Source organism: Protopterus annectens, chromosome 16.part0 (genome assembly GCF_019279795.1).
Source record: "Protopterus annectens isolate FY-2018-M chromosome 16.part0, PAN1.0, whole genome shotgun sequence".
Lineage (NCBI taxonomy): Eukaryota > Metazoa > Chordata > Ceratodontiformes > Protopteridae > Protopterus > Protopterus annectens.
The window spans coordinates 875,891,583-875,917,803 of record NC_056750.1 but is presented as its reverse complement, the minus strand read 5'-3'; the positions used below and the strand labels follow the sequence as shown (position 1 = coordinate 875,917,803).

The following is a 26,221-nucleotide window of genomic DNA, read 5'->3' as shown; positions in this document are numbered from 1 at the left end:
AAGGCAGAATAGGATCTTTTATCGGGGGTCTAAGCAGAAAAATCCTTTTCATGAAGGCTTTGCATAATTCAGACATAGTAAGGGAACCAAAAACATCTCCAGCATAAAAATTTGAAATGTCTGCCAGCTGAAGTCTTATAGCGGAAAAAACTAGCTACTTACTTGAAGACAGAAGCAAAAAAGAGAAGGAAGGCTGAAAATTGGGCTGAGAAAGGAACAATATTCTCTTTGGAAACAAATAGCAAGCCTTTTCCATTTGCTCTGATAAACTTTTTTTTAATAAGCAGCTTTTTGGGAAGCAGGTCTGGACCTTTGTAGAATTACTGGAATTGGATACATCAAGCTGTCAGTTTGATGGTGAGTAGACTGGGGTGTTGACTTCCTTACAGATGAGAGACACTGTCCTGTCTGGGCTCCAGAATCCATGGGGATATTTCAGATGAGACCAGAGAAAGGGGAACCATACCCAACGAGGCCAGTAAGGGACAATGAGGATTACTGAACTCTTAAGCCATTTGGCTTTCTGCAGAAACCACAAGATCAATGGTAGAGGGGGGGTAACTGTAAAGTAGAGTGAAGGGCCAGTCATAAACTAGAGCATCCCTCGGGGAGTCCCCCAGGAGGGGGGGATCAGAGTAAAGTACTTTCTGCACTTGTTGTTTTGAGAAGATGTGAAGAGGTAGCAGCAAGGTTGGCCGCAATGGCTGAAAATCATTTTCACCAATGACTGAATGAGACACCACCTGCAAGGGGTCAGAATGGACTTGCTGAGTTTGTCTGTGAGAACATTGGATTTCCGCAGTATATGTGTTGTAACTAGAAAGCGGACTGAAGATATCGCCTATTCCCAGACCCGCATGGCCTCTCTGCATAATGAGCAATGATGGATTCCTCCTTGTATGTTGCTATACGAGACTACTTACATGATATCGGTGTGTGCTGCAATCATCCTACAGGAGAGGCTGTCCAGAAAACCTTGCAAGAAGAACTGCTCACATCTCTAGGACAATGACACACAATCTAGTCTCCGAGGAAGACCACATGCCTTGGGCCACCTTTCTCCTCGAAATACCCTGCATACCCTAGATGGGAAGTGTACGTGGTCACTGTGGCCGTAGGGGGAGGAAAAAGAAACAGCCTGCCCAGGAACAGGTCGTCTGAATGAATCCACCACTGAAGATGATGTCTGCTAACTGCAGTCAACTTGATAGGAACAATAAATTGTTGGTAAAGAACAGACCGCTGAACAGCCAAAGTCCATTGGAGGACTTGCATAAAGAATTTTGCTAAGGGCACTAGGACAACATCAGCCGAAACAGAGCCAAAGCTTGAAGTATCAACCTCGCCGAGAGAGATGGTAAGGAAATTATTTCCCATACTTGGTGTCTCAAGTACGCTATGCGATGAAAAGTCAAAGAAGCTATCTGGTGCACTGTATCCAGGACAGCACTGCTGAATTCCAACCTCTGAACAGGGGAGAGGTTCAATTTGGCAATATTTATGGTATTGCCAGGGTAGCTGATGATTTGGAACTAACAGTCCCTGGCCTGAACTAGTTGATGCCAGGTTGGAGCAGTGAGAAGCCAATCGTCCAAATATGGAAACACCTGAAATCCTTTCACTTTCAAGTGAGCTGCCACTACTGTCATGCATTTAGTAAGCTCCCTAGGAGCCTGTGGTGAGTCCAAAGGGCAGAGCTCTGAACTGGTAATGACTGGCTCCCAATCCTGAAGCGAAAATGACTTCTGGAGTGTCTATTTTGATGTGATAGTACATATCTATGTCTATCGAGCACATTCAATCGTCTTTGAGCAACAGTGTTAGAACGGAGTGAACCATAACCATCCGTAACTTTGACTTCTTTTCATGTTGACTTATAGACTGCTCATATCTAGAATTGGTTTCAAGTTCCCTCTTCTCTTTGGCAAGTAAAAGAAGCGGGAGTGAAGTTCCGAATCCTCTTTGTCCGGTTGGGATCTCTTGGGTGACTTTTTTGCAGTAATTTTTAAATTTCCCATACTGCGTGCTCCCTCCAAATGGGTGGGACGTCCAGGAGTTTTTTGTTCTGCATAAGGTGGAAGGGAAAAGGGAATGCAGTAACCTCTGGATATTAGGCTTAGCACCCAGGAATTTGTTGTCAGATTGGTCCAGGCATATAGGTACAGGGAACAATGGCCCCAGACTGCCTCCAGAGACGGACAAGCCGGGCAGTACTTCAGGAGCACAGATAGGGCTCGTCAGAGAAAGGTTATCTGAAGCCCTGATTCTGCGGACCCCCTCTCCTTCTGGCGTGGCGTCTACCATTTAAACTTTCTCCTCTGCCTCCGAAGGAAGAATTCCCCACATTGACCCTGAAAATAGCCTTCAGATTTTCAAAATCAAGTCTTCTTACCACCTCGCTGATTTCTGCAGAAAGTAAGCTGGGGGATAAAAAGCTTGATCCCAACAGCAGACAGCATCTTTCCTTCCTGCTCACTGGTAGTAACACTCTCTGATGCATGGCCCAAACAAGGAAAAGCCATAGAAGGGAGCACTGACAAAGGACTCCTTAAAGGGTTCTGCAAAGGTACAAAGCCTCATCCAGGCATGCCTTTTGACTGCAATACCTGAGCCAGTTGCCCTTGAGGTACCCTCCGCAGAATGGGAGAGGAGTCTCATGGAAGAGTTAGATACAGAAGCAAGAGTAGCCAATTGGGGAGATACATTCTTGAAGTCCTTGTCCAACATGGTCTCTACAAGAGAGTTGGACAGCTCCTTGACCAAATCTCTCTGCAAACGAGTGAAATATGCCAAGTAATTTAACGATCTCAGTGCAAATGTAGGAAAGGCATAAATGCGCATCCAAGAACACAGACTCTTCAGGAGGAGGATGGGCCGACCAGCTCCTTTCTGCCTAAGGATCTCCAAGATGTCTCCAAAGGAGACATCGTCAGGTGGTGATCATGGGAAGCATTTTCTGTCAAAGTCCATGTCTTCTGTGAGTGACTCCATAAGGGACTCAATGTGCCTCCTTTTGCACATTTTCTTCTGAGGAACCACCTCTGTGGGGTGTTCAGAGGAAATATCAGAAGAAAGGGAGGCTTCCTCGGGGGGGGGGGTGCTGCTTGGAGGCTCCTTCAAGCAGGCTGACTATGGACAGTGATGATGGACTCAGCACTCAGATCCAGTAAAGGATGATGGGGAGGATCTGAGGCAAGAGAGGTCTGATCTCTGTGAGCAGAGAAAGTCCTTTCCACAATATGGAATGCCGACGGACCAGCAGAAATTCCCTCCATCTCCCTCAAAGCCAAGGGAGTTGAAGAAGCATGGACAGGAATCACCCTGGATCTGTGGTACCCAGACAGGATCAGACCTGAGCTGATGAAGGCAGAAATATCAAGAGGAAGGGACGAGTCTGAAAAAGTTGGAACCGTCCTCCTGCCCCCCCCGATCCAAGACCCACTCTGATCCGATGACCTCAGAGCAGATCCAATAACCTCAGAGCAGAGCTAATCAGGGTAGCTGTCGGAGTTGGAGAGAGATGCTTCCTCGGATCCGAAGCAGACTCGGATACCTAGGATCCTGGGACTCCAAAGTTGCTGGTCAGAACGGAGAAGGAGACTGAATCAAAGCAGCAGGGACATTCACTGATCTGACTGAGGACGCAGCTGACAATACCTCCCATCTAGATTTGTGTTTCAAGAAACCTCCGCATCATCCTGTCCATATCAACATCCGACAGACTCCTGGAGGACCTAGAGGAAGCAACCGAAGTACGTCTTGAGTGTCTAGAAGGGGTTTGGCACAGTTTTGAGGCCACTGTTGTGGAAACTGTCCTAATGGTGACATCTGGGGTTTGGGTCCTAACATTCGGATCTGAGGGAGAAGAAGTTGGCCTAGAAAAGGCAGTCACATGAAAGGGGCCTGTCGGATCCAAAGAGTGACTTGGATCAGAAGGGGGGAAAAGTGGGTCTTGGACTGGCAAATTTGGATCAGAGTTCTTAGCAGTCTTAGCCAGAGGCTCTGAAGAAGCTCTCAAAGTCTTATGGGAGTGTTTCCTTGGCTCTGAAGACCCAGAAAAGCTAGTAGAGGGGTTTGAGCCCCTGATGGTGAGGATGAAGGAGGCAACAGACCCTTTTGAATAGATATGTTTCTGCAGTCAGCGATGTTTCGGGGGTTGAATCCCTCGCAAATATGACAATCTGACCGCAGGTGATCTGGTCATAAACAATACACACATTTATTGTGTGTGTCGGAATGGGGAATCTTGTGCCCGCATTCTCAGCAGCTCTTGAATCCTGCAGGGTTATCCGCCATGATACAGAAGAAAAAAGTTAACTATAAGTTCAACTATAACACTAACTGCACACTAAATAACCACACTTCAGCAACACAGCAACCCTTGTAACTAGCAACTACCAAAAATAAAATACAAATATCAGTATAATTTGGGGGGGGGATTAACAATTCACTCTAGGGGGAAAAAAGAAAGAGGAAAGGCAGAAAAGCCAACCATGCAGAGACAGAAGCAGGAAGGAAGGGTAAATACACTATTCCTCAATGCCTGTGAATTTGAAAGGGGGGGGGGGAGTCTAATAGCAATAAAGTATATTCAGCCAAAAAAACTAGACTCGTCATCCTGTCATCCAAGAACTACACCAGGAATCTGTGTCATACCAGCTACAGAAATTATAGATAATTAAGGGCTGAGGGAGGAGCTCCAGTTTAGGATTAGAGTCTAAGACATGCGGCAGAGTCAGATCCGAGGGTCGGATCCAAAACCCAGTACTGAGGAAGAAGGAAAAAATACATCAGATCCTATGTTAAAGGCCTCCAGGAAAACGGACTAGTTCGGAAAGGGAACATTGATGGTCCAGCCGCCATGCTGGCGAAGCAGCTCCAATAAATCACCAAAAGAGGAGTCACCACGTTGGGACTTGGGGAACCCTCTACTTCCTCAAAGTCAGTAGCTTCAGTGAGGGATTCCACCAGGGAATCCAAGTCCTTCTTTTAAACTCTCTGTCTCTCCCAAAATCTTCTGCTCTGACAAAGCTGGAGAAGAGGGAAGAATGGGGTAGCCCCGACAAAGTGACAGAGTGGAGACAAGTTGATGCAGGCTATCCCGGATCACCGCCTGATGACAGATGAAAAACTGGGAGGGGGCACCTGTTGGAAACATCCGATCCTTCTCCACCTAAGAGAACACCCTCACCACAATGTCGAAAGCAGGGGCCGAAGCAGGTCTCTCAGATTTGAGGTTCCTGGAACCCAAGGGTATCAAGATACAACCCCAAGCCCAAATTGGATGGAGATGAGCTGTCAAAAGTTGAAGCTCTGAGAGGGAGTGACAATCCCGAAGCAGGGAACATTGACCCACATCCAGAAACCCTATCCCCAGTGCATAGCTCCAAGATGTCGATGGCCCTGAAAAACTAGGGGTCAAGGCTACTAAGGAACAGAACGTATTCAAAGACTGCTAGATGACTGGAAACTATCCAGAGTGTGGAAACTCAACCGGCCACAAAAACCTCAGATCCGTAGGGGCCAAGGCAGTACATCCAAAAGATGGAGCTGAGGGTCCTGGTGTCTGAGTCGGACCCAAGGGGATAAGCCAAAATTGCATATGTGCTGGCAAAAAGGACTGAATCACGTGCACCAGGTCAGAGAGTTTGATGCTGCTCACTGATCTCGACAACTGGACAGATGTGGCAACCAAGGATGGCTTCCAATGTCGATCTCACGAGGACCCCACATGCCAGATCTAAACCAGGAAAGCTCTGAAATGGAGTTGGAGACAGACAGGACTCCTGCAAAGAGGAGGAGTGCAAAGAGAAAAAAGGAGACACTAATCTGCTCAAGCATGCCCCTTGACCAAAAAAGGATCTGAATGCTCAGAGCTGTGGATGTCGTTTGTGAAGCTTTCAGCGCTGAAGGCAATCGGCTACGAGACATCAAAGCTGATGTCAGTGCCAATGTACCAGGGGAAGCCAAAAGACGAAGGACCTTCAGACCCAGGGAATTCAATGGCGCCGTGCCAGAGGTGGAGGCCAAGGAAGACCTCTTGTGCTCCTTTTTGGAGTGCCTAGAGGCTCACACTCAAGGCTTCTTGGGCCAAGACTTGGGATCCTGGGGCGAAACCTTGGAAGCAAAAACAGAAGGCAATCTTGATGGCAAAATTTCCTTTAACACAAGCTTGGCCTTACGCTCATCAATAGCAAGAGAACCAAAGCTTTCGCAGATACAGCAACCAGAGTCCAAATGCTCTGGACCAAGGTGAGGTGTGCATCCTGTGAGGGCAGTTTATGCCCACAGGAGATGGACTTACTAACCACCCTCCCGTCATCCTTACCACACACACAGACACAGCAATAAAATTAGAAAAACCTAAGACAGGGAAAAAGTTGGGGGAAGGGTACAGGCGAAAAAGGGATCTACGCTTCCTAACCTAAAACTCTCTCTCACTATCTCAAAACATTAAAGCTAACAGGAAACGACTAATCACTATTTTAAGGGGCAAGGGAAAAGAAATCTCACCACTAGGTACTCGAAAAAAAAAAAATAAAACACCAAGATGCAAACCCTGAATGGCAATAAACTAGATCTGGGGAGCTGGAGGAGTCGGGTGTTATAGGTAAGGGAAGCAGAGCCAAGATGTGCTGAAGTCTTTTGAATTGGTTGGTGTCAGCTGAATCCAGATGGAGCATACATCAGGTTCATATTCCAAATTAAACAAAGAATGAAAACAAAAAAGACTAGGAGGCTGAAATTTCCTTTAAAAACATGTTCTCCTTTTTAATTTTCCAAAATACATCTATGAGGTGCTCTTGTTAAATTAACTCAGTGGGAAGAGAAAGGCATAAATAGCGCATCACATCTTCTTCAGCCTGACAGCTCCAAACAAGCTTTCATACCCTTTGGGAGAATGAAGAAAACCTTTTTATTCTACCAGGATTACTGCAAATGTTTACAACTGAGGTATGGCATTTTGTAACGACTCTTGGAAAACCTGTTAAAATTTCACAATCGGACATCTTTCCTGGCCAAGTTATTTTATGTTGAAAGAAAGAAGTTGCGTGGTGAAAGCTAGAAATATTAAAATCACTGGATCATGCTTAGTAAGCAATAGATTTCCAAACCCATTTTGCAAGTTTTTTTTTTTTTTTTTGTACAACTTGGGATGCAATGATTACTTTAGACATAATTTTAAAAGCTTTAAAGTCCTTTCACACTGCACATGTACTGGATTAGAAAATTTGCACAAATTCTTTTTTGTCAGACTCTCAACCCTAGTTGGTATTGCTGAGCCAAGTATAAAATGTCAGTCTGTCACAATGTATGCAACTGTTTGAACTAAAGTATAAAATGCGAGACTGTGCTAGTGTGCATACAGTACAGGGCATACTCTCTGTTGCATTTTCAAATCTTTTGCAAAACAAGACATTCACATTAGCTGATGACATCATTCATACGTTTTGGACATTCACTACATGGAAAAAGTGTGGAATGCCCAACCAGCTGATGGGCTTCTTTACTGGTTAGTCACTGGAAGCACAAATTATATTACTAAAGAGGGGCTTTATTTTATTTATTTAACAGGATTTTTTGTGCTGTTTTATTTTACAGGATATTTAAGGCACACATGTCCACAGATAGTTACTAGACATCTGGGTCAAGGATGCCATTGAGGAGCCTAGCCTATTTTACCAATTGATCTGCATTACTGTCTGGTTAAGTGACTTGCCCAAAGTCACACAGCAGGCAAATGAATGGAGAGAATCAATTTTAGTCTACTGATAAGGAGCATGAATGCCAGTTCTTCTCCTGATGAGTTTATTACAAAAATGCCTACAGTAAAATTCTGGGGCTAGTTATCCAGGTTTTGCAGCATCTTTAGCCTTTAGTATGTGTACAGTCTGTTATGCACGTTAGCTACAGCTGTTATCTACTAGTTACTGCTTTTTGATTTAAGTCATCTATGCTGTTAATATTTTCCTGTATCTTCAAACAAAAATTATACACGCAGACATACATACTGCCCATCAAAGCAATTTTTTAAAATAACTTACAAATGCAATATCTTGACAGCTTTGCTTCTCATTAGACAATCTTACACCACACTCAGTACTTATGAGTTTATGCAAATTACACCAGCTCAAAATTGAATGTTTTACTATGGATCAGTTCCATAAAACTAATCAATTATTTTGTGATACCATATAAATTATTCGGGGGGGGGGGGGTCACCACACTTCAACTTCATGCAATCCATATATAAAACTGCTATTTTTACCCACAAAAGAATACAGTTTCTAAAACTAGTGCATATTATTATAAACTGACCACTGGCACTCTTTTCTTAATAAAATGTTGCAGCTAATTTTCAAATTCTGCACCAACACAGTAGTAGTAATGTATCTTACAATTTTAAATATGAATCATTGTCAAGAAACAGCACCATCAATGCATTCCACACGCAAACAAATTACTTCAACAATGGCCTATCAAAAATTTTATTTCTAAATACCATTTTATATTATTTCACAAAACAACTTTTTTTCGGAAAACAATATTACTAAAGCACATCACTTACCACAACAGCGGTTAAAAAATGCAGCATTCGAGAATTATTGTACACGCCTTCAAATACCTAAACATAACAAATACAAAATTAATAAACAAGTGAATTATGGCATGCTCCACAGCTCTATGTTTTACAACACAGAGTCTAACTCTGCACTCAACTTCAGTTTCCAGTTTCTCTTTATGAAACTGACTTCCACAGTCTTAACCTTGAGAGAAGAATCTGCTACCCAGTCAAAAGGGAGCTGCACCCTATACGGTTCTCTGTTAGCCATTAGGCAGCTTACTGCACAGGTGCCGCCCGCTGAATCAAACACTCATATGCATGCAAGGGAAGCAGGTGCAAGTATCAAACAAGGCATCTCAGGTGCGTTTCATAGCTACCTGCTGCTGGCAGGAAAGGTGTTTAAGCCTCCCCTCCATATCTGACAAGGGAAAAAAATAAATCTGTGCCCTCATTTCTAAAAGTAAAGAGTAAGGAGATGCTACCAAGAAAATCCAGCCAGAAGATGCAGTGTCAGGCCTCCACCAGATTACAATGCCAGTGGTCCATGTCTGAACTGTGAGGCTGGAGCGCACACTGGGGATATAAGGCCAAGAGGGAAACAGTCTGCAAATGCCCTCATGACTGCCATTATTCTTTAAAGATACTAGGCTCAGCTATTGAGCTTGTATGCAGTTAGTAAATGCAAGACAGGCCTACAGAATAAGCAGGCGCAGGCAGTAAATACTGAGTGCACTGACTCTACATCCATGTAAAGCTCACTTCAGGCGGAGAGAAAGCAAGACAAAAATCTCAGATGTTTGTCAACCGGCTTATAACAGAGTCTTGTCACTACTGAAATGGGGTAAAGAAACTGCTGCTACATAGCCAATAAGGTTTACATGGACACAGCAAGTGGGAACCACAACAAAACTTCAGGAAACGACACTCCATGACACAATCATCATGGCAGGGAAGAGACCTTTGCTACTACACCCAGTAAAAAGTACTCCCCCCATAAAAGCTACTGCTTATGTCCTCCATGAATGAACCCTACACTGCACACACTCAGAAAGTAGATAACTTGCCATGTTACTTCCTCACAAGGAAACTGAATTTTGCAACTTGCCTTCTACCAGGAAAAGAAACGTGTATAACCCACTTCCTAACAGGTAGGGAATGTCTTCTCCATTTCCAGCAAGAAATCTTCTGCTCAAGCTGCTCTCTTATGGAAAAATAAATACTCACTACCACCACAGAAGGGGGTGAGGTACTACGAAAACATCAAACAACATCAAGAAGCAACTGTTATAAATACAGTCTACGTCTCAGCCAGAAAAATGTAACCTACTTCAACAGACTAGCTAACATCCCATCCTCCTCCTTCAGGCACCCTCCTACACCAGTAAAAGGAACATACATTACTCACTCACACCACAAAGAAAAACAAATCCTACCAACATCCCTGCAGATTAAGCATGCATCCCACTTTTTATGGAAAGGGCTTACCCACCCACATAAGGGCACACACACATTGCTAATGCACTCCAACTCACCCTCAATGTGGTTCACTCTCGCTGAACAAAGCAAAGCCTGGGACAGAACAAAACTACCCTGACCCAATTCACTGCTTTAAGTATCACCTTTCAATATGCCACTTTTAGTTCCATCACAGGAACAAAAATGAGAACTGTGGTGAAGTGGAGCAAACAGCAAAAAAACAAAATAGATAAACCAAAAGTAAAAGCGTGCTCCACAACGTTTGAAAATAAATTATTTACTGTAAAACAAAGCTTTAGGACCACGAGGACCTTCTTCAGTGTTATAAAAAAGTACAGTTTTGTACCTACCATAAATGTAGTTGTTTGAGCGATAATACAGCAGCAGTCATAACAGATGGGTTATCCTGCCGTCAGGCGGGTCCTCGGTCGGCCGAATTCCAAAGTCTAGGTCCGGCGTCGGATGTCGTCGCTGCTTCCCTGACGTCAGTGCGGCAGGGGTATAAAAGAACCAGCAGACGCCATTTTCTTCAGTTTTTCTTGGCCCAGATGTCAGGTGCCCCCAGAAGGAAGGCAAAACATAAATTTATGTAATAATGCAATGCAATATAATCAAAAAACAGTAGTTGCAAGCAAATACACCATAAAAGAATACCCCAATCAGGTTGTATGAGGAGGTGTTAGCCACTAGGCCTGTCCCAAGAGGGGAAGGAGGGAGGGAAACCTGGACTGCAGCTGTATTAGCACTCGAACATCTACATTTATGGTAGGTACAAAACTGTACTATGTTCATCGTGCATACAGCTGCAGTCATAACAGATGGGTAGAATCCCAAAACTAAAAAAGGGGTGGTAGGCACTAAGTGGAACTAGGAGGAGCAAGGATGCCCTGCAAGACTGCAGTGGCAAAGCCCGCACTAGATTTGGAGTATAATGGTAGGTGATAGTGCTTGGAGAAAGTATGTACAGATCTCCAAGTGGCTGCTTCCAAAATATCTTTGGTAGGAACCCCCCTGAGGAAAGCTGCAGAGGTAGCTGTGGCCCTTGTGGAGTGAGATCTGATGCCTGTAGGTACAGTTTTACCATGAAAAGAATAACAAAAGCGTATGCAGTGGGCTATCCATTTTGAGATTGTCTGTTTGGAAATAGGCTTCCCTTGAGCACCTGTAGCATAGGACACAAAGAGTTGCTCTGATTTTCTGAATGGCTTTATTCTGTCCAAATAATAACGAAGCTGTCTGTGAATGTCCAAGGAATGTAGTAGTCTATCCCCTTTGTTTTGTGGATTAGGGTAAAAGGTAGGTAAGTGGATAGCCTGATTCAAGGCTACCCTGGATACTACCTTTGGCATAAAGGAAGGGTTGGTTCGTAAGGAAACTCTGTCCTGATGGAAAATGATGAAAGGCTGCACAGCCATGAGGGCTTGTAGTTCCGAAACTCTGTATGCTGAGGTGATAGCCAGAAGGAAGGCTGTTTTCCATGACAAATATTGCGGTTCTGTTGAAGCAGCTGGCTCAAATGGAGGCAGGGTCAGTTTTTCTAGAATGAAATTGAGGTCCCAAGCAGGTACTGGTTGCTTCCTTGGGGGTTTTATATTCTTAGCCCCTCTGAGGAACTGTCTTAAGAGAGGGTGAGAGAATAAAGGAGGATCAGTGCTGTATTGAACAGAAATGGCTGAGGCATGGATTTTGATGGAGGAGAATGAAAGTCCACTGCTTAGCATCTCAGCTAGATACTGTAATATTTGAGGTAAATTCAGTATTCCAGGATTCTGACCCTTTTTCTGATTCCAGGCACAAAACAGTTTCCATTTTGCGGAGTAGTCTTTTCTAGTAGAAGGCCTTCTGGCCTCCAAAATGACATTCTGCACCTCCTTGGAGAGTAGGGTCTGTTGTGAATTTAAGGAATCCTCCATGCGGCTAGATTGAGTGTTTTCAGCCGACTGTGAAGAGTTTTGAAGTTGTGCTGAGTCAACAGGAGGCATTAGAGGCAGGATCCATGGTGGGGAATGCGTCAGGCTCCTCAGGAGTGGGTACCAGTGTTGTCTTGGCCAGTCTGGAGCAATGAGAATCATCTTTGGTCTGTCTGCTCTGGCTTTTAATAGAACTTTGGGCAGCAGAGGAAGAGGCGAAAGGCATAAACTGTCATTGTTGTCCAACTGAAAGAGAGTGCGTCAACTTGCCAGGCCTGTGGATGATAGGTCCTTAAGCAGAATTTTGTCAATTGGTAATTTCTGTGGGTAGCAAAGAGATCTATGTCTGGCCTTCCCCATGCTTGAATTATCTTTGTAAAAACTTGAGGATGCAACTTCCATTCTTGTGGATCTGTCATATTTCTGCTTAGGTTGTCTGCCAGCGTGTTTTCCTTGCCTGGCAGGAATTGTGCTTGAAGTTGGATTTGTAATTCCAGAGCCATGTTCCAAAGAGACATGGCTAGCCTGCACAGGGGATATGAATGGGTTCCTCCCTGTTTATGTACCACATCACTGTGGTGTTGTCTGTCCTTATCAATAGCTGGCCTGGATGCAGTAGGTCGTTGAAAGCCATAATAGCATTTATTACTGCTAGCATTTCCTTTTGATTGATGTGTAGGTGCTTTTCTTTTTGGGACCATTTGCCCTGAATGCCCTACAGGCGTAGTCCGAGGCGTCTGTTGTGATGATCTGATTTGCTTGAGGCAAGCAGAATGGGAGACCTATGATTCTTTGGCATGCTTGAGCCCACCACAGAAATTCCTTTTGGAGGCATGGAATCAGTGGTATAATTGTTTCCAAACTGTGGCTGTCTTGAGACCATAAGTTTTTTAGGTACCATTAAAGTTTCCTCATATGCAGCTTTGCACATGGGATTAGCAGGATGCAAGATGCCATGAATCCCAGAGCCTGCAGGATTTTCCTTGCAGTCAGCCTGGTGAAGGTTGCCAGTTTTCTGAAGTATTGAGTTAGTTGCCCTTGTTTCTCTGGCGTGAGGTAGGCCATCTGGGTGTTTGTATTCAAGCTGGCACCCAGGAAAATTATTGTTTGAGAGGGCATTAGTCTTGATTTCTTTTTGTTGACTGTGTATCCCAGAGAGTTCAACAACTTTATTACAAACGCCAGGTGTTTCAGAAGTATGTGTTTGCTGTCCGCTTGGATAAGGCAGTCATCCAAATATGGGTATATTTGTATCCCTTGAAGTCTGCAGAAGGCAATTACTGATGCCAGGCATTTCGTGAACACTCTGGGCGCAGTAGATAAGCCAAAGGGCAATGCAGAGAATTGATAATGGGTTGAACCTGCAAGAAATCTGAGGTATCTTCTGCAATCTTGTCTGATAGGGACATGCAGGTATGCCTCCTTGAGGTCCAATGTTACCAGCCAAGACTCCTTGCCCAGCATGGGAAGAAGCTGCTGTAATGTGAGCATCTTGAATTTTGGTACGAGTAAATAGGTGTTTACGATGGATAGGTCCAAAATAGGTCTCCAATCTTTGTCCTTCCAGGAATAGTCTGGAATAAATACCTTGACCCTGTTCTTGTGCAGGTACCTCTTGAATAGCTTTCATGTCCATGAGAGCTGAAATTTGTTTTTGTGCCTCTGCCCTTTGATTTTGTGACAGGTTTGGCATGCCTTTCATTTTTGGAAGGGTGTGAAAGTGGAATCTGTAGCCTCTGTCTATAATGTCCAGGATCCATTTGTCTTTTGTGACAATATGCCAATTTTTCGAAAATAATGCCAGTTTTCCGCCTAAAGGTGCTGCCATTAGAGCTTTGCTTGGCATGCAAAGGGGAAAGTCATTGGTTCTTCTTTCTGAATGGCTGTGATCTATCCTCACCACCTCTTGGTGTAGGTGCTTGCCATTGTCTGCCTCTAAATGATCCTTGAGATTGCCCTCTACCCCTCAGGCACCTGTATCTACCTCTTTGAGGTCTGTCCGTGGCTGAAAAGGACCAATTTTTTGAAGGCCAATTTCTACTGAAACGTGGAGGTTGTACCTGTAGGAAATCTTTCACTGTTTACATTGATTTTGCCTTTTCCTCCATTTTCTTTAATACCTCCTCAGCTTTAACACCAAACAATACATCTTTTTGAAGAGGTGCATCTAGTAATTTAGCTTTGACATGATATGGTAAGGTTTGCTCTTTGAGCCAAGCATGTCTACGTATGACTGATCCTGTAACTGCAGCTCTACATGAGGCCTCTAAAGCATCAAAACCACATTGCAAGGTATGTTTACCCACTTGTTCTGCACTATGCAACAAATCCTGCAACTCCTTCAAGTGTGGTTGTTCAGGTTGTGACATTTTGCTTTTCAACTGAGATAACAAAAACTGTTGATACTTTAACATATGAAACTGACAGTTTAATGCCCTCATGGTTAAAGTGGCCGAGGTGTATACCTTTTTCCCCCACCTTTCTAAAGCTCTGGAATCTCTCTCTGAAGGTAATGGCTTTTTGGCAGTGGAGGCCTTAATTCCCTTGGGACCCTGTGAAATAGTTTCTGGGTCAGCCACATGGCTTTTGTATAGGAATTGGTGTGAATCAGGAACCCGGTAATACCAGTCAGGCTTGACTGGAGCTGGAGGTAAAGAATCTGGGTTAAGGCTGGCCTCTGAATACACATCATCTAGTATGTCTAAGACAGGAGGGATAGCCAGAGGCCTGTGCTGAGGGAGCAAGAGGAAATCCCTGAGCCTTTTCTTGGATTCTGAGTAATCTTGGCCTTCCCAGTGGAAGTGTTCCCTCAAGGTATGCAAGGTTTCCCCAAAAGAATAGTCCTCAGGGGGGGAGACAGAGGGAATGGACTCCTCTGCATCAGAATCTTCAAAAGAGGAGTATGAATGTTCCTGGTCTTCAGAATGTTCTGAAGTAATGAAGGCCTGGTCCGAGGAAGGGTATTCTTCCTCCACTCTGGGCCTTTTGTCCGAGGGGGGTTGAGAACCCCTGACAAGAGTAATCAAATCCTCAGCCATTTTGAGCATCTGTTTTTTAGGCATGGGGCCTTGAGAGGGGCCCTATGGAGCTTGTCTTTTAGTATGCATGGCTGCTTTAGATTTAGTGAAAGCCTTAATGGAAAAAGAAGAAGGCGGCCTGAAGACACCTTGAGAGGTGGCAGGCCTGTCTAAACTCTGAGTTTCCCCGCCAAGAGTGGCGTCGGTATCTGTAATCGGGGGTGTGGGCCGAGGAGCCTGCGACCTCTGGCACAGAAGACACCGCTAAGTAAGTGTCATCGGTAGTCAGGGGCTGCGTAGGCGCCTCGCTGAGAACCGGAGCACCTGTAGTCGGCTTTAGCGTGGTGTTGGTAGAAGTCGTGGACCTCGTATGTCGGTCCTTATCTTTGCGTCTTTTACTCAAAACTGGAGTCGGAGTATCCGACGACATAATGTAATTAAACTTTTTGCCAAAATAGTGTTGGGCAAACTCTGCCCGACGCTTAATAGTGCGTTTGTTGAATGTAGCACAAAGACGACAGGCCGAGACGTCGTGGTCTGGGCCTAAGCAAGGAATGCAGAGGGAATGGAAATCCTTATGCGGTATTTGCTTCCCACATGAAATGCAATTATTAACTTTGTCTGACATCGGTCTGAGGCAAGAAAAGTTTCCCCAACGGGGTACTTAGCTTTCAAGAAGACTTCGGTTAAAAAATATTCGTAATCTCAGGAGCTGGCCGACCGGCACTTGCGAACTGCTTCGGAAACCGCGCGGCAAGAAAGACTGAAGAAAATGGCGTCGGCTGGTTCTTTTATACCCCTGCCGCACTGACGTCAGGGAAGAAGCGACGACATCCGACGCCGGACCTAGACTTTGGAATTAGGCCAAACGAGGACCCGCCTGACGGCAGGATAACCCATCTGTTATGACTGCAGCTGTATGCACGATGAACATCATGTATAAGCACAACAGTCATCTTATACCATTTTTAAAATATCACATGACACAACCTATCCTATAGAAAAAAATAAAACAATTATTCAATCAGTACTATCTAACCTTCTGCTGCTTAGATTTTAGTATTGGTTTTAAACTAACCTGTTTGTTTATACCAGGAAATTTATCTGGCTGCATGCGAACAATCCATTCATATTCTTTAATGTCCAACTTATTTGTGACATCACCTTGTCTAACATTCAAAGTTAGCCTATCTATAACTCTAAAAACGAACTGATGAGAGGAACCTAACATATTTATATGTTTAGCCAAGGAATTAGTCTCTTCCATTCGTCTAATATCTCGTAGTCTTCTCATAGATTTACCTACATAAAATGCTTCACATGCCAGGCAGGTGGCTAAATAAACTATATGGCAAGTATTGCATGTAGCTGCACAGTCAAATATAAATTATATAAGTAATATAAATATAAATAAATATAAGTGCAATACTATCATTAGCAGTTACCTGTTCAACCTGCTCCTTGTTATAGGGCCGTTCTGTGATCTCCTTCTGGACTGTGAGCATTTCCTCAATTGATCCCGTTTGTACGGACCAACCTGCTCCGGTAAATTCGGCTGTATCTTCTGCTGTTTGCCTAAAAAAGATGAACTAGTAGACGCCAACATTGCAGTAGTAGAACTGTTTGTTGCACTTACTGGTTTACCTACTAGTGGGGTGAATATCCCTGTGGTAAACTTATCGAACTTGCTATTAACAGATTCGATGTTCTCCTTGTTAAAACGTGGCTTAAAGTTTATTCCTGCGGGAATAGATAATGTTGTAAATGCTGTCATGGATTTGAAAGTGTTTACTCGTACTTTAAACCTAAACAATATCCTTAAAGACTCTGGAATGCCCATACGTACTGAATGTAAGAGAACTAGTACTTTTATGCCTGTGAGCGATCCTGTCATTTCTGTGTTTGATAGCATATGTGAAAAACAAATAAGTGAACTGTACAGTAGCAACTGTTTCAAAAAAATGTATAATTTGTCAGTTCAGGAATTTGAAGCCTTTAAGAGTTTGCAAATGAATAATGATATTATAATCAAAAAGGCGGACAAAGGGGAAAGTATTGTAATAATGAATTATGATGATTACATTGAAGCAATGAAGGTTTTAATTTGTGATTTAAACACCTTTAGAGAAATTACAGAGATTGACGTTAATAGCCTTATTACCAAAATCAATGTGTCTATATTTGACTTACAAGCAGCTGGTGACATTGACTTGAGTTTGTTCAATTTTTTGAATGTACCATGCCCTACGATTCCTATACTATATGGTTTGCCTAAGCTGCATAAATCTGTTAGTAACCCACCTATGAGTCCAAAAGTCTCTGGAAGTGGAAGGGTTACTGAACCCATATCAGTGTATTTACAAAATGTTTTTAAAACACTTTTGCAGTTTGTTTCAAGTTATATAAAAGACAGTGGTGACTTCTTAGTGAAACTGTATGAATGGTACAGCCGGATAAATCTTTCTGAAAATTTTTCTGAAAGTTTTATTTTTGTTACATTGGACGTGAAGTCACTTTTTACTGTAATTCCTAATGACTATGGAGTGAACCGTATTAGATAAATTATGTGCAATCATAGTAATTATGCAGAAAGGCAAATAGAGACTTCTTGAGCATGTACTAGAGAATAATATTTTTATCTTTAACAAATATATCTATCACCAAATATCAGGTGTGGCGATAGGAACATCACTCGCAAATACGTATGCAAACCTAGCTATGAGTAAATGGGAGGACCAGTACACTTTTGGTGAGAATAGTACTTATGCCCCTAAAATATCTTTCTACAAACGTTTTGTGAACATATTTTTTGGTATGGGAAGGTAATGAGGAACAATTACAAACCTTTGTGGATTATTTAGATTCCACAACCCATTTTTTAAAGTTTGAGAAAAGTTCTTCGAGTGAAGAAATTCACTCCCTGGATGTGAAAATATGTAGGAATGAGAAAGGGATACATACTTCAGTATTCAAAAAGGATGTACAGGCAAATAAATATTTGCATAGAAATAGCATGCATGCACCCCATGTTTTCAGGGGTATAGCAAAGGGACAATATTTAAAGGTCAGTAGACTGAATACTCAGCTAAATACATGTTTGGAACAAATGGATGATATGACAAAGGATTTTAAGGAAAAGGGCTATCATGAATCTCATCTCGATCAGGCAAAAAATGAGATTCTTAATATGAGAGATAGGAGAGTGAGTCCCTTCTTCTCAGATATTAGATTAACAGGAAAAGAACAACGGATGGATGACAATCAGCAGTTACGATATGCAATGACATATAACAGGGGAAGTAAGTTAATTGAGAATGTTGTTAGGAAGAATTGGGGCATTTTGAAAGCTATTCCTGAGCATCAAAAATGACTTAGTGAAAGACCTTTTTTTACCTATAGGAATTCTAATAGCCTAAAAAAGTCCCTATGTTATAAGGACTTTGCACTGAACAAAAAAATCTGAGGTTAAATACAATAGGAAGGGTACCATACCATGTTATAATTGTTCCTCATGTAGTGTTATTATAGGTCTACTGAATTTATACACCCTCTTGATAATAGGAAATTTATATTTGACTGTGCAGCTTCATGCAATACTTGCCATATAGTTTATTTAGCTACCTGCCTGGCATGTGAAGCATTTTATGTAGGTAAATCTATGAGAAGACTACGAGATAGGATTATTGAACATCGCTCAGATATTAGACGAATGGTAGAGACTAATTCCTTGGCTAAACATATAAATATGTTTGGTTCCTCTCATCAGTTCGTTTTTAGAGTTATAGATAGGCTAACTTTGAATGTTAGGCAAGGTAATGTCACAAATAAGTTGGACATTAAAGAATATGAATGGATTGTTCGCATGCAGGCAGATAAATTGCCTGGTATAAATAAACAGATTACTTTAAAACCAATACGAAAATCTAAGCAGCAGAAGGATAGATAGTACTAATTGAATAATTGTTTTATTTTTTTCTATAGAATAGGTTGTGTCATGTGATATTTAAAAAATGGTATAAGATGACTGTTGTGCTTGTACATGTTTTTATAACACTGAAGAAGGGCCTCTTGGTCTGAAAGCTTTGTTTTACAATAAATAATTTATTAACTTCTAGTTCTATGCCAGTGCAAAAAAAACACATTTTAAAATTATTTTCTTCACCAAAACCCACTGTTAAGGGAACACGTAAAGTATTAGGAAATCAATCTTTTACTAGTCAACCAACGTCTCTGTAAGGAAACCCAGCCTCCTTACCTTTGGATAAATATTACCATACACTGGTGGAGCACGTTGGCCTGACTACACAAGCAGGTGACAGCAATCCTTGTCAATGCAAGTGCAGACAAACTGCCATTAACAGCCCTTAAACATCACAGACCTTTAAGCCACTGACAGTAGAAGGGTTACTGCAAAGGCAATAACAAAAAAAAAAATTCCCATAGTCAGGACGCTGGGAAGGGTACAAGCAACCGCAATATCTACCTATATTATGCCCCCTCCCAGTTCTCAACCCATTAATGTGGGAATTTCTCACCACAGGGGAATGAATGGGTATACAAATAGTGAAAGAGGGGATTAGATTTAAAGTTATGTACTCACCGTAACATTCCATCTTTGAGGTCCATTTTCATTCTTCCTCAACAACTGGATTTGGATCCAGCTTGGCCAGTAACTTCAGCTTGTGGCTACTAACACTCTCAAGCTCCTCCCCCTACCCATAATGCTCTATCCATTAATACAACTCAGAACCTGTTTACTGGCTTACAGAATAAAGAAAAACATTAGCAGCATTATTAAACTACAGTTGTGTACACTTATCATAAATGTAGATGTTAGAGTGTATTCACTGTTGCAGTCATTACATTTGGCTAATCTGCTGGCAGGTTGCCCTCAGTCGGTCTGAATAACAAAGTCTTGGGCCCTGCGTCGGTTGCTGTCTTCTCTTCCATGACGTCAGGTCGTCAGGGGGTATAAAACATGTAGCCGACGCCATTTTATTCAGTTTTTCTTGCCCTAGATGTCAGGTGCCCCCCCCCCTCCAAATGGGGAGCAAAAAAATATATATATATATCTCAATAAATAAACAGAAATATTTGTAAATGCACTTTTAGCAACATAAACTTCACCTTCATCTAAAAGCAAATACACCACAAAGGCTTTGTTATATAGTGAAGGAAAGAAAAGGTATAGAAAAGGGGGATGGCGGGTGGGTAACCCTGACTGCAACAGTGAATACACTCGAACATCTACATTTATGGTAAGTGCATACAACTGTACTATGTTCTTCATGTTTCACTGTTGCAGTCATTACATTTGGATAGAATCCCAAAGCTACGTATGGGAGGATGGAACTAAACAGCATTAGGAGTGGCTATAAGGCCCTGCAGAACAGCAGTAGCAAAGCCTGCCCTGGATTTGGAGAAGAGAGGCAAATGATAATGCTTTGTGAAGGTATGAACAGAGCTCCAAGTAGCAGCCTCTAGAATGCCTTTGGTTGGAACCCCTCTGAGAAAAGCTGCGGAGGTAGAGGCAGCCCTGGTGGAATGCGACCTGATCCCCTTGGGCACAGGTTTACCATGGTGCAAGTAAGTAGCAGAAACGAATGCAGTGGCTTATCCACTTTGAAATAATCTGCTTTGATATAGCCTTCCCCTCTGACCTTGCAGCAAATGCTACCAGTAGTTGCTTAGAGTTTATTAGACATTTGGTCCTGTTTAAGTAGGATCTTTGTTGTCTGTGTGCGTCCAATGAATGCAGAATTCACTCTCCCTTGTTCTGTGGATTTGGGTAAAATGTTGGCAGGTGAATTGTCTGGTTAAGAGCCACACTAGACACCACCTTAGGCATAAAAGGAGGATTGGTCCTCAGGGACACCCTGTCTGGGTAAAATGTAATAAAAGGCTCCACAGGCATGAGAGCCTGTAGTTCTGAAACCCTTCTTGCTGAAGTGACTGCCAAGAGAAAAGCTGTTTTCCAAGATAGAAATTTTATATCTGCAATAGCTGCTGGTTCAAAAGGAGGCAAGGTGAGATTTTCCAACACAAAGTTGAGGTCCCATGCAAGAGTTGGTGATCTTCAGGGACGCCTTAAAATTTTGGCCCCTCTAAGATGCTGTTTAAGCAGAGGATGAGAAAAGAGGGGAGGCTCTGTGTTGTAATGAGCCAAGATGGCAGAGGCATGGATTTTTATTGAAGAAAAAGATAGGCCCTTGTCAAGCAGCTCAGTCAAATATTGTAAAATCTGAGGAATATTGGGCTTTGCTGTGTCTGTTCCTTGTGCTTGGATCCAAGCACGGAATCTCTTCCATTTACCAGCATAAGATTTTCTAGTAGTAGGCCTTCTGGCTTCCAAAATGACATCCATCACAGATTTACTGAGAGGTGTTGTTTGAATAATTACATGATCAGCCATGCTGCAAGATTCAGAGTTTGGAGCCGAGTGTGCAGAATTTGATTGTTCTGCCGAGACAGTAGATGAGGTATTTGAGGCAAGTACCAAGGAGGAAGTTGAGACATATTCCTTAGAAGTGGGTACCAATGCTGGCGAGGCCAGTCCAGACCAACTAGGATCATTTTTGCTTTTTCTTGTCTGACTTTTAGTAAGACCATGGAGAGAAGGGGCAGAGGGGGAAAGGCATAGACTGAAAGGTTTTTCCAACTGAAGGAAAGGACATCCACTTTCCATGCCCTTTTGTGATGAGTTCTTGTGCAGAATTTGTCCAACTTATAATTTTGGGGAGAGGCAAATAGATCTATGTCTGGGCTCCCCCATTTCTGTGTTAACATGCTGAAGATTTGCGGATCCAGTTTCCATTCGTGCGGGTCCATAAGATTTCTGCTTAGGTCGTCTGCGAGAGTATTTTGTTTTCCTGCCAGAAATTGAGCTTGAAGATGCATTTGGTAAGTCAAAGCTGTGTTCCACAATGCCATGGCTAGTCTGCAAAGGGGGTAGGAATGTGTACCCCCTTGCTTATTTATGTACCACATAACCGTGGTGTTGTCCGTCTTTATGAGTAGTTGTCCTGGATGAAGTAAGTCCTTGACGGCGGTCAAAGCATTCTGAACAGCTAGCATCTCTTTCTGGTGGATATGCAGATGCATTTGTTTTGGGATCCATTTGCCTTGAATGCATCTTTCAGCCAGGTGGGCCCCCCAAGCATAGTCTAATGCGTCTGTAGTTAGGGTTTGGGTGGCAGGGGGTAGAATAAATGACAGTCCCTTGTTTTAGTGACAAGTCTCTGCCCACCAAAGAAACTCCTGTTGTAGGCAGGGAATGAGAGGAATCATTGTTTCCAGACTGTGATAATGTTGACTTAAACTTTTTAGGTACCACTGAAGTTTCCTCATATGCAGTCTCGCATATGGAATTAGTAGAATGCGGGATGCCATCAACCCCAAAGCCTGTAGAATTTGTCTTGCAGATAACTGGGTTTTTGTTGCCATTTGTTTGAAGTATGTTGTCAGTTGCCTTTGTTTGTCTGGTGTAAGGTAAGCCATCTGGGCAGTTGTATTCAAGCTTGCACCCAGGAATGTGATTATTTGAGAGGGTACCAGATGGGATTTCTTTTCGTTTATTGTGTACCCTAGAGGCATGTTAGAAGCCTTTTTACAAACGCCAGATGTTGAAGAAAGTACAGTTGTGTACCTACCATAAATATAGATGTTCCAGTGTATTCACTGTTGCAGTCATTACTCTTGGGTTATCCTGCAGGCAGGCTACCCGCAGTTGGCCTGAATTCCAAAGTCCTGGTCTGGCGTCGGTTACTGTCGCCTCTTCCCTGACGTCAGTGCGCCAGGGGTATAAAAAATGCAGCAGACGCCATTTTCTTCAGTTTTTCTTGCCCCAGATGTCAGGTGCTCCCAAAAGGGTAGGCTAAATAGATTATGCCAATAAACATGCATGCACTAAAGTAAATATTTCCTTCATCTACAAGCAAATACACCACATAGGTTGTATAAAATAGAAAAGTACAGGTAAAGCCCAGCAAATGAAAGGGGGACGGTGGGAGGGTAACCTGGACTGCAACAGTGAATACACTCGAACATCTACATTTATGGTAGGTGCACAACTGTACTATGTTCATCGTGTTTCACTGTTGCAGTCATTACTCTTGGGTTGAATCCCAAAGCTGAGGATGGGTGGCTGAGCTAAACAGGATTAGGAGAGGCAATGTGGCCCTGCAGAATTGCAGTGGCAAAGCCTGCTCTGGATTTAGAGTAGAGAGGTAAGTGGTAGTGCTTTGTAAAAGTGGGCACTAAACTCCAAGTTGCAGCCTTTAAGATGTCTTTGGTTGGTACTCCTCTGAGGAAGGCTGCTGAAGTGGCTGCTGCTCTGGTAGAATGTGGCCTAATGTCCTTAGGCACTGATTTGCCATGATGTGAGTAGCAGAAACGAATGCAATGACCTATCCATTTAGAAATAGTCTGTTTTGAGATAGCCTTTCCTTGTGATCCTACAGCATATGCCACTAAGAGTTGTTCAGTCTTTCTGAAAGCTTTAGTTTTGTCCAAGTAGAAGCGTAGTTGTCTGTGTATGTCCAAAGAATGCAGAAGTCTTTCACCCTTGTTCTGTGGGTTTGGATAAAAGGTAGGCAAGTGAATGGTTTGGTTGAGGGCCACACTGGACACCACCTTAGGCATAAATGTAGGGTTTGTCCTCAGAGAAACCCTGTCTGGATGAAAAATGATAAAAGGTTCCACAGCTATGAGTGCCTGTAATTCCGAGACTCGTCTTGCAGAGATTATTGCTAGGAGCAGAGTTGTTTTCCAGGATAAGAATTTTACATCAGCTGTTGAGGCTGGCTCAAAAGGAGGCAGTGTGAGTTTTTTCAAGACATAATTGAGGTCCCATGCAGGTATTGGTGCTCTCCTTGGAGAGCCTGATGTTTTTGGCCCCTCTGAGGTACTGTTTTATTAAAGGATGCGAAAAGATAGGTGGTTCCGTATTGTAATGGGCTGAAATGGCAGAGGCATGAATCTTAATTGATGAAAAGGAAAGGCCTTTGTCCAGCATCTCAGTTAAGTATTGTAAAATCTGAGGAATATTTGGTACATGCGTGTCAATGCCTTGTTCCTGGTTCCAAAACAGAACCTCTTCCATTTTTCTGCATAAGATTTTCTGGTACTGGGCCTCCTGGCCTCCAAGATAACATCCATAACAGCTTTTGAAAGAGGAGTGTTCTGAATGGCTACATTATCTGCCATGCTGCCAGATTTAGGGTCCTGAGTTGGCTGTGCAGGATCTGATTGTTTTGTTGGGTCAGTAAGTGAGAAGTTTGAGGCAATGTCCATGCTGGACCTTGAGACAAGCTCTTCAGGATTGGGTACCAGTGCTGACGTGGCCAGTCTGGGGCAATCAGTATCATTTTTGGCTTCTCCTGTCTGACCTTTAGGAGTACCTTGGGAAGGAGAGGCAGTGGAGGAAAGGCATATACTGTTAGGTTTTTCCAGCTGAAGGATAGGGCATCCACTTTCAATGACTGTTTGAGATACGTCCTTGTGCAGAATCTTTTTAGTTGGTAGTTGTGAGGGGAGGCAAATAGATCTATGTCCGGGCATCCCCATGTCCTTGTTATCATGCTGAAGACTTGTGGATCCAGCTGCCACTCATGGGGATCCAGGAGGTTTCTGCTTAGTTCGTCTGCCCGAGTGTTTTCCTTTCCTGGCAGGAATTGTGCCTGCAGATATACTTGGTAAGTCAACGCTGTGTCCCACAAAGTCATGGTTAGTCTGCAAAGGGGGTAAGAATGTGTGCACCACCAGGCATAATCTGAAGCATCCGTTGCTACTGTCTGCCTGGCTGGGGGTAAAGTGAATGGCTGTCCCTTGTTCTGGTGACAAGCCTTCGCCCACCATCGAAACCCCTGTTGCAGGCAGGGAATGAGAGTAATCATGGTTTCCAGGCTGTGGCAATGTTGACTCCAAACACTTTTTAGGTACCACTGAAGTTTCCTCATATGCAGTCTTGCATATGGAATTAGTAGGATGCAGGATGCCATGAAGACCAAAGCCTGCAGATTTTTTCTTGCAGATAACTGGGCCTTTGTTGCCAACATTTTGAAATAGGTAGTCAGTTGCCTTTGTTTGTCCGGCGTGAGAAGCCATCTGGTCAGCTGTATTTAAGCTTGCACCCAGGAATATTATCTCTTGAGAGGGTACTAGTTTTGATTTCTTTTTGTTGACTGTGTACCCTAGGCATGTTAGAAGTATTTTCACAAACGCCAGATGCTGTAGAAGAATGTCCTTGTTCTCTGCTTGAATTAGACAGTCATCCAAGTAAGGATATATTTGCATTCCTCTCTGTCTGCAGAATGCAATTACTGGTGCCAGGCACTTTGTAAAGACCCTGGGTGCAGTAGATAAGCCAAAGGGCAGTGCAGAGAATTGGTAATGCACTGAGCCAGCCTTGAATCTGAGGTATCTTCTGCATGACTGTCTGATAGGGACATGCAGGTATGCCTCTTTTAGGTGTAAAGTCACAAGCCAAGCATTCTTGCCCAGCATGGGCAGAAGCTGCTGCAAAGTTAACATTTTGAATTTTGGTATATCCAGGAATGTGTTTAGAATAGACAGGTCCAGTATTGGTCTCCAGGCCTTGTCCTTTCTGGGTACCAAGAACAGTCTTGAGTAAAATCCTTGTCCCTGCTCTTGCTCTAGTACTTGTTGAATGGCCCCCATGTCCATGAGGGATGAGACTTGTCTTTGCGCCTCTGCTCATTGATGATTTTTTGGGAGATCTGGCCATCCGTTTGCCTTTGGCAGGGTATGGAAATGGAACTTGTAGCCTTGTGACAATATATTTAGAACCCACTTGTCCTGGGTTATAATGTGCCAATTTTGAGAAAAAAGTGCTAATTTTCCCCCTAAGGGTGCTGCCAGGACATAAGTGCTTGGTGCCGGCAGGGGGAAGTCATTGAGACCGCTTCCTGTATGGCTGTGATTTGTCTTTTCCAACTTTGGAGATAGAAGCACCCCATTGCTTTGACCTGTATGAACCCTGCGCCTGGGATCTGCCTCTAGGGCATCTGGATCTGCCCCTTTGAGGTCTGTCTGACACAGGAAAGGACTAATTCTTTGTAGGCCAGTGTCTACTAAACCTAGGTGGCTGTACTTGTAAAAAAATCTTTGACAGTTTGCATAGATTTAGCTTTGCCCTCCATTTTCTTCAACACCTCTTCTGCCTAACACCAAACAAAGTATCATGCTGTAAAGGTGCATCTAATAATTTAACTTTAACATGATCAGGCAGATTT

General features: G+C 43.2%; 1 protein-coding gene across 6 annotated transcripts in view; it reads right to left on the bottom strand.

The window, feature by feature from the left end:
* Positions 1-26,221, bottom strand: part of ATXN2L (ataxin 2 like) — a 1,992,254-nt gene that overhangs the window by 1,762,340 nt on the left and 203,693 nt on the right. For all 6 annotated transcript variants that reach the window (XM_044058577.1, XM_044058574.1, XM_044058578.1 and 3 more), the window contains exon 3: positions 8,570-8,626. In XM_044058577.1, coding sequence (XP_043914512.1) covers positions 8,570-8,626 — 57 coding nt within the window. The remainder of the gene's footprint in view (positions 1-8,569; positions 8,627-26,221) is intronic.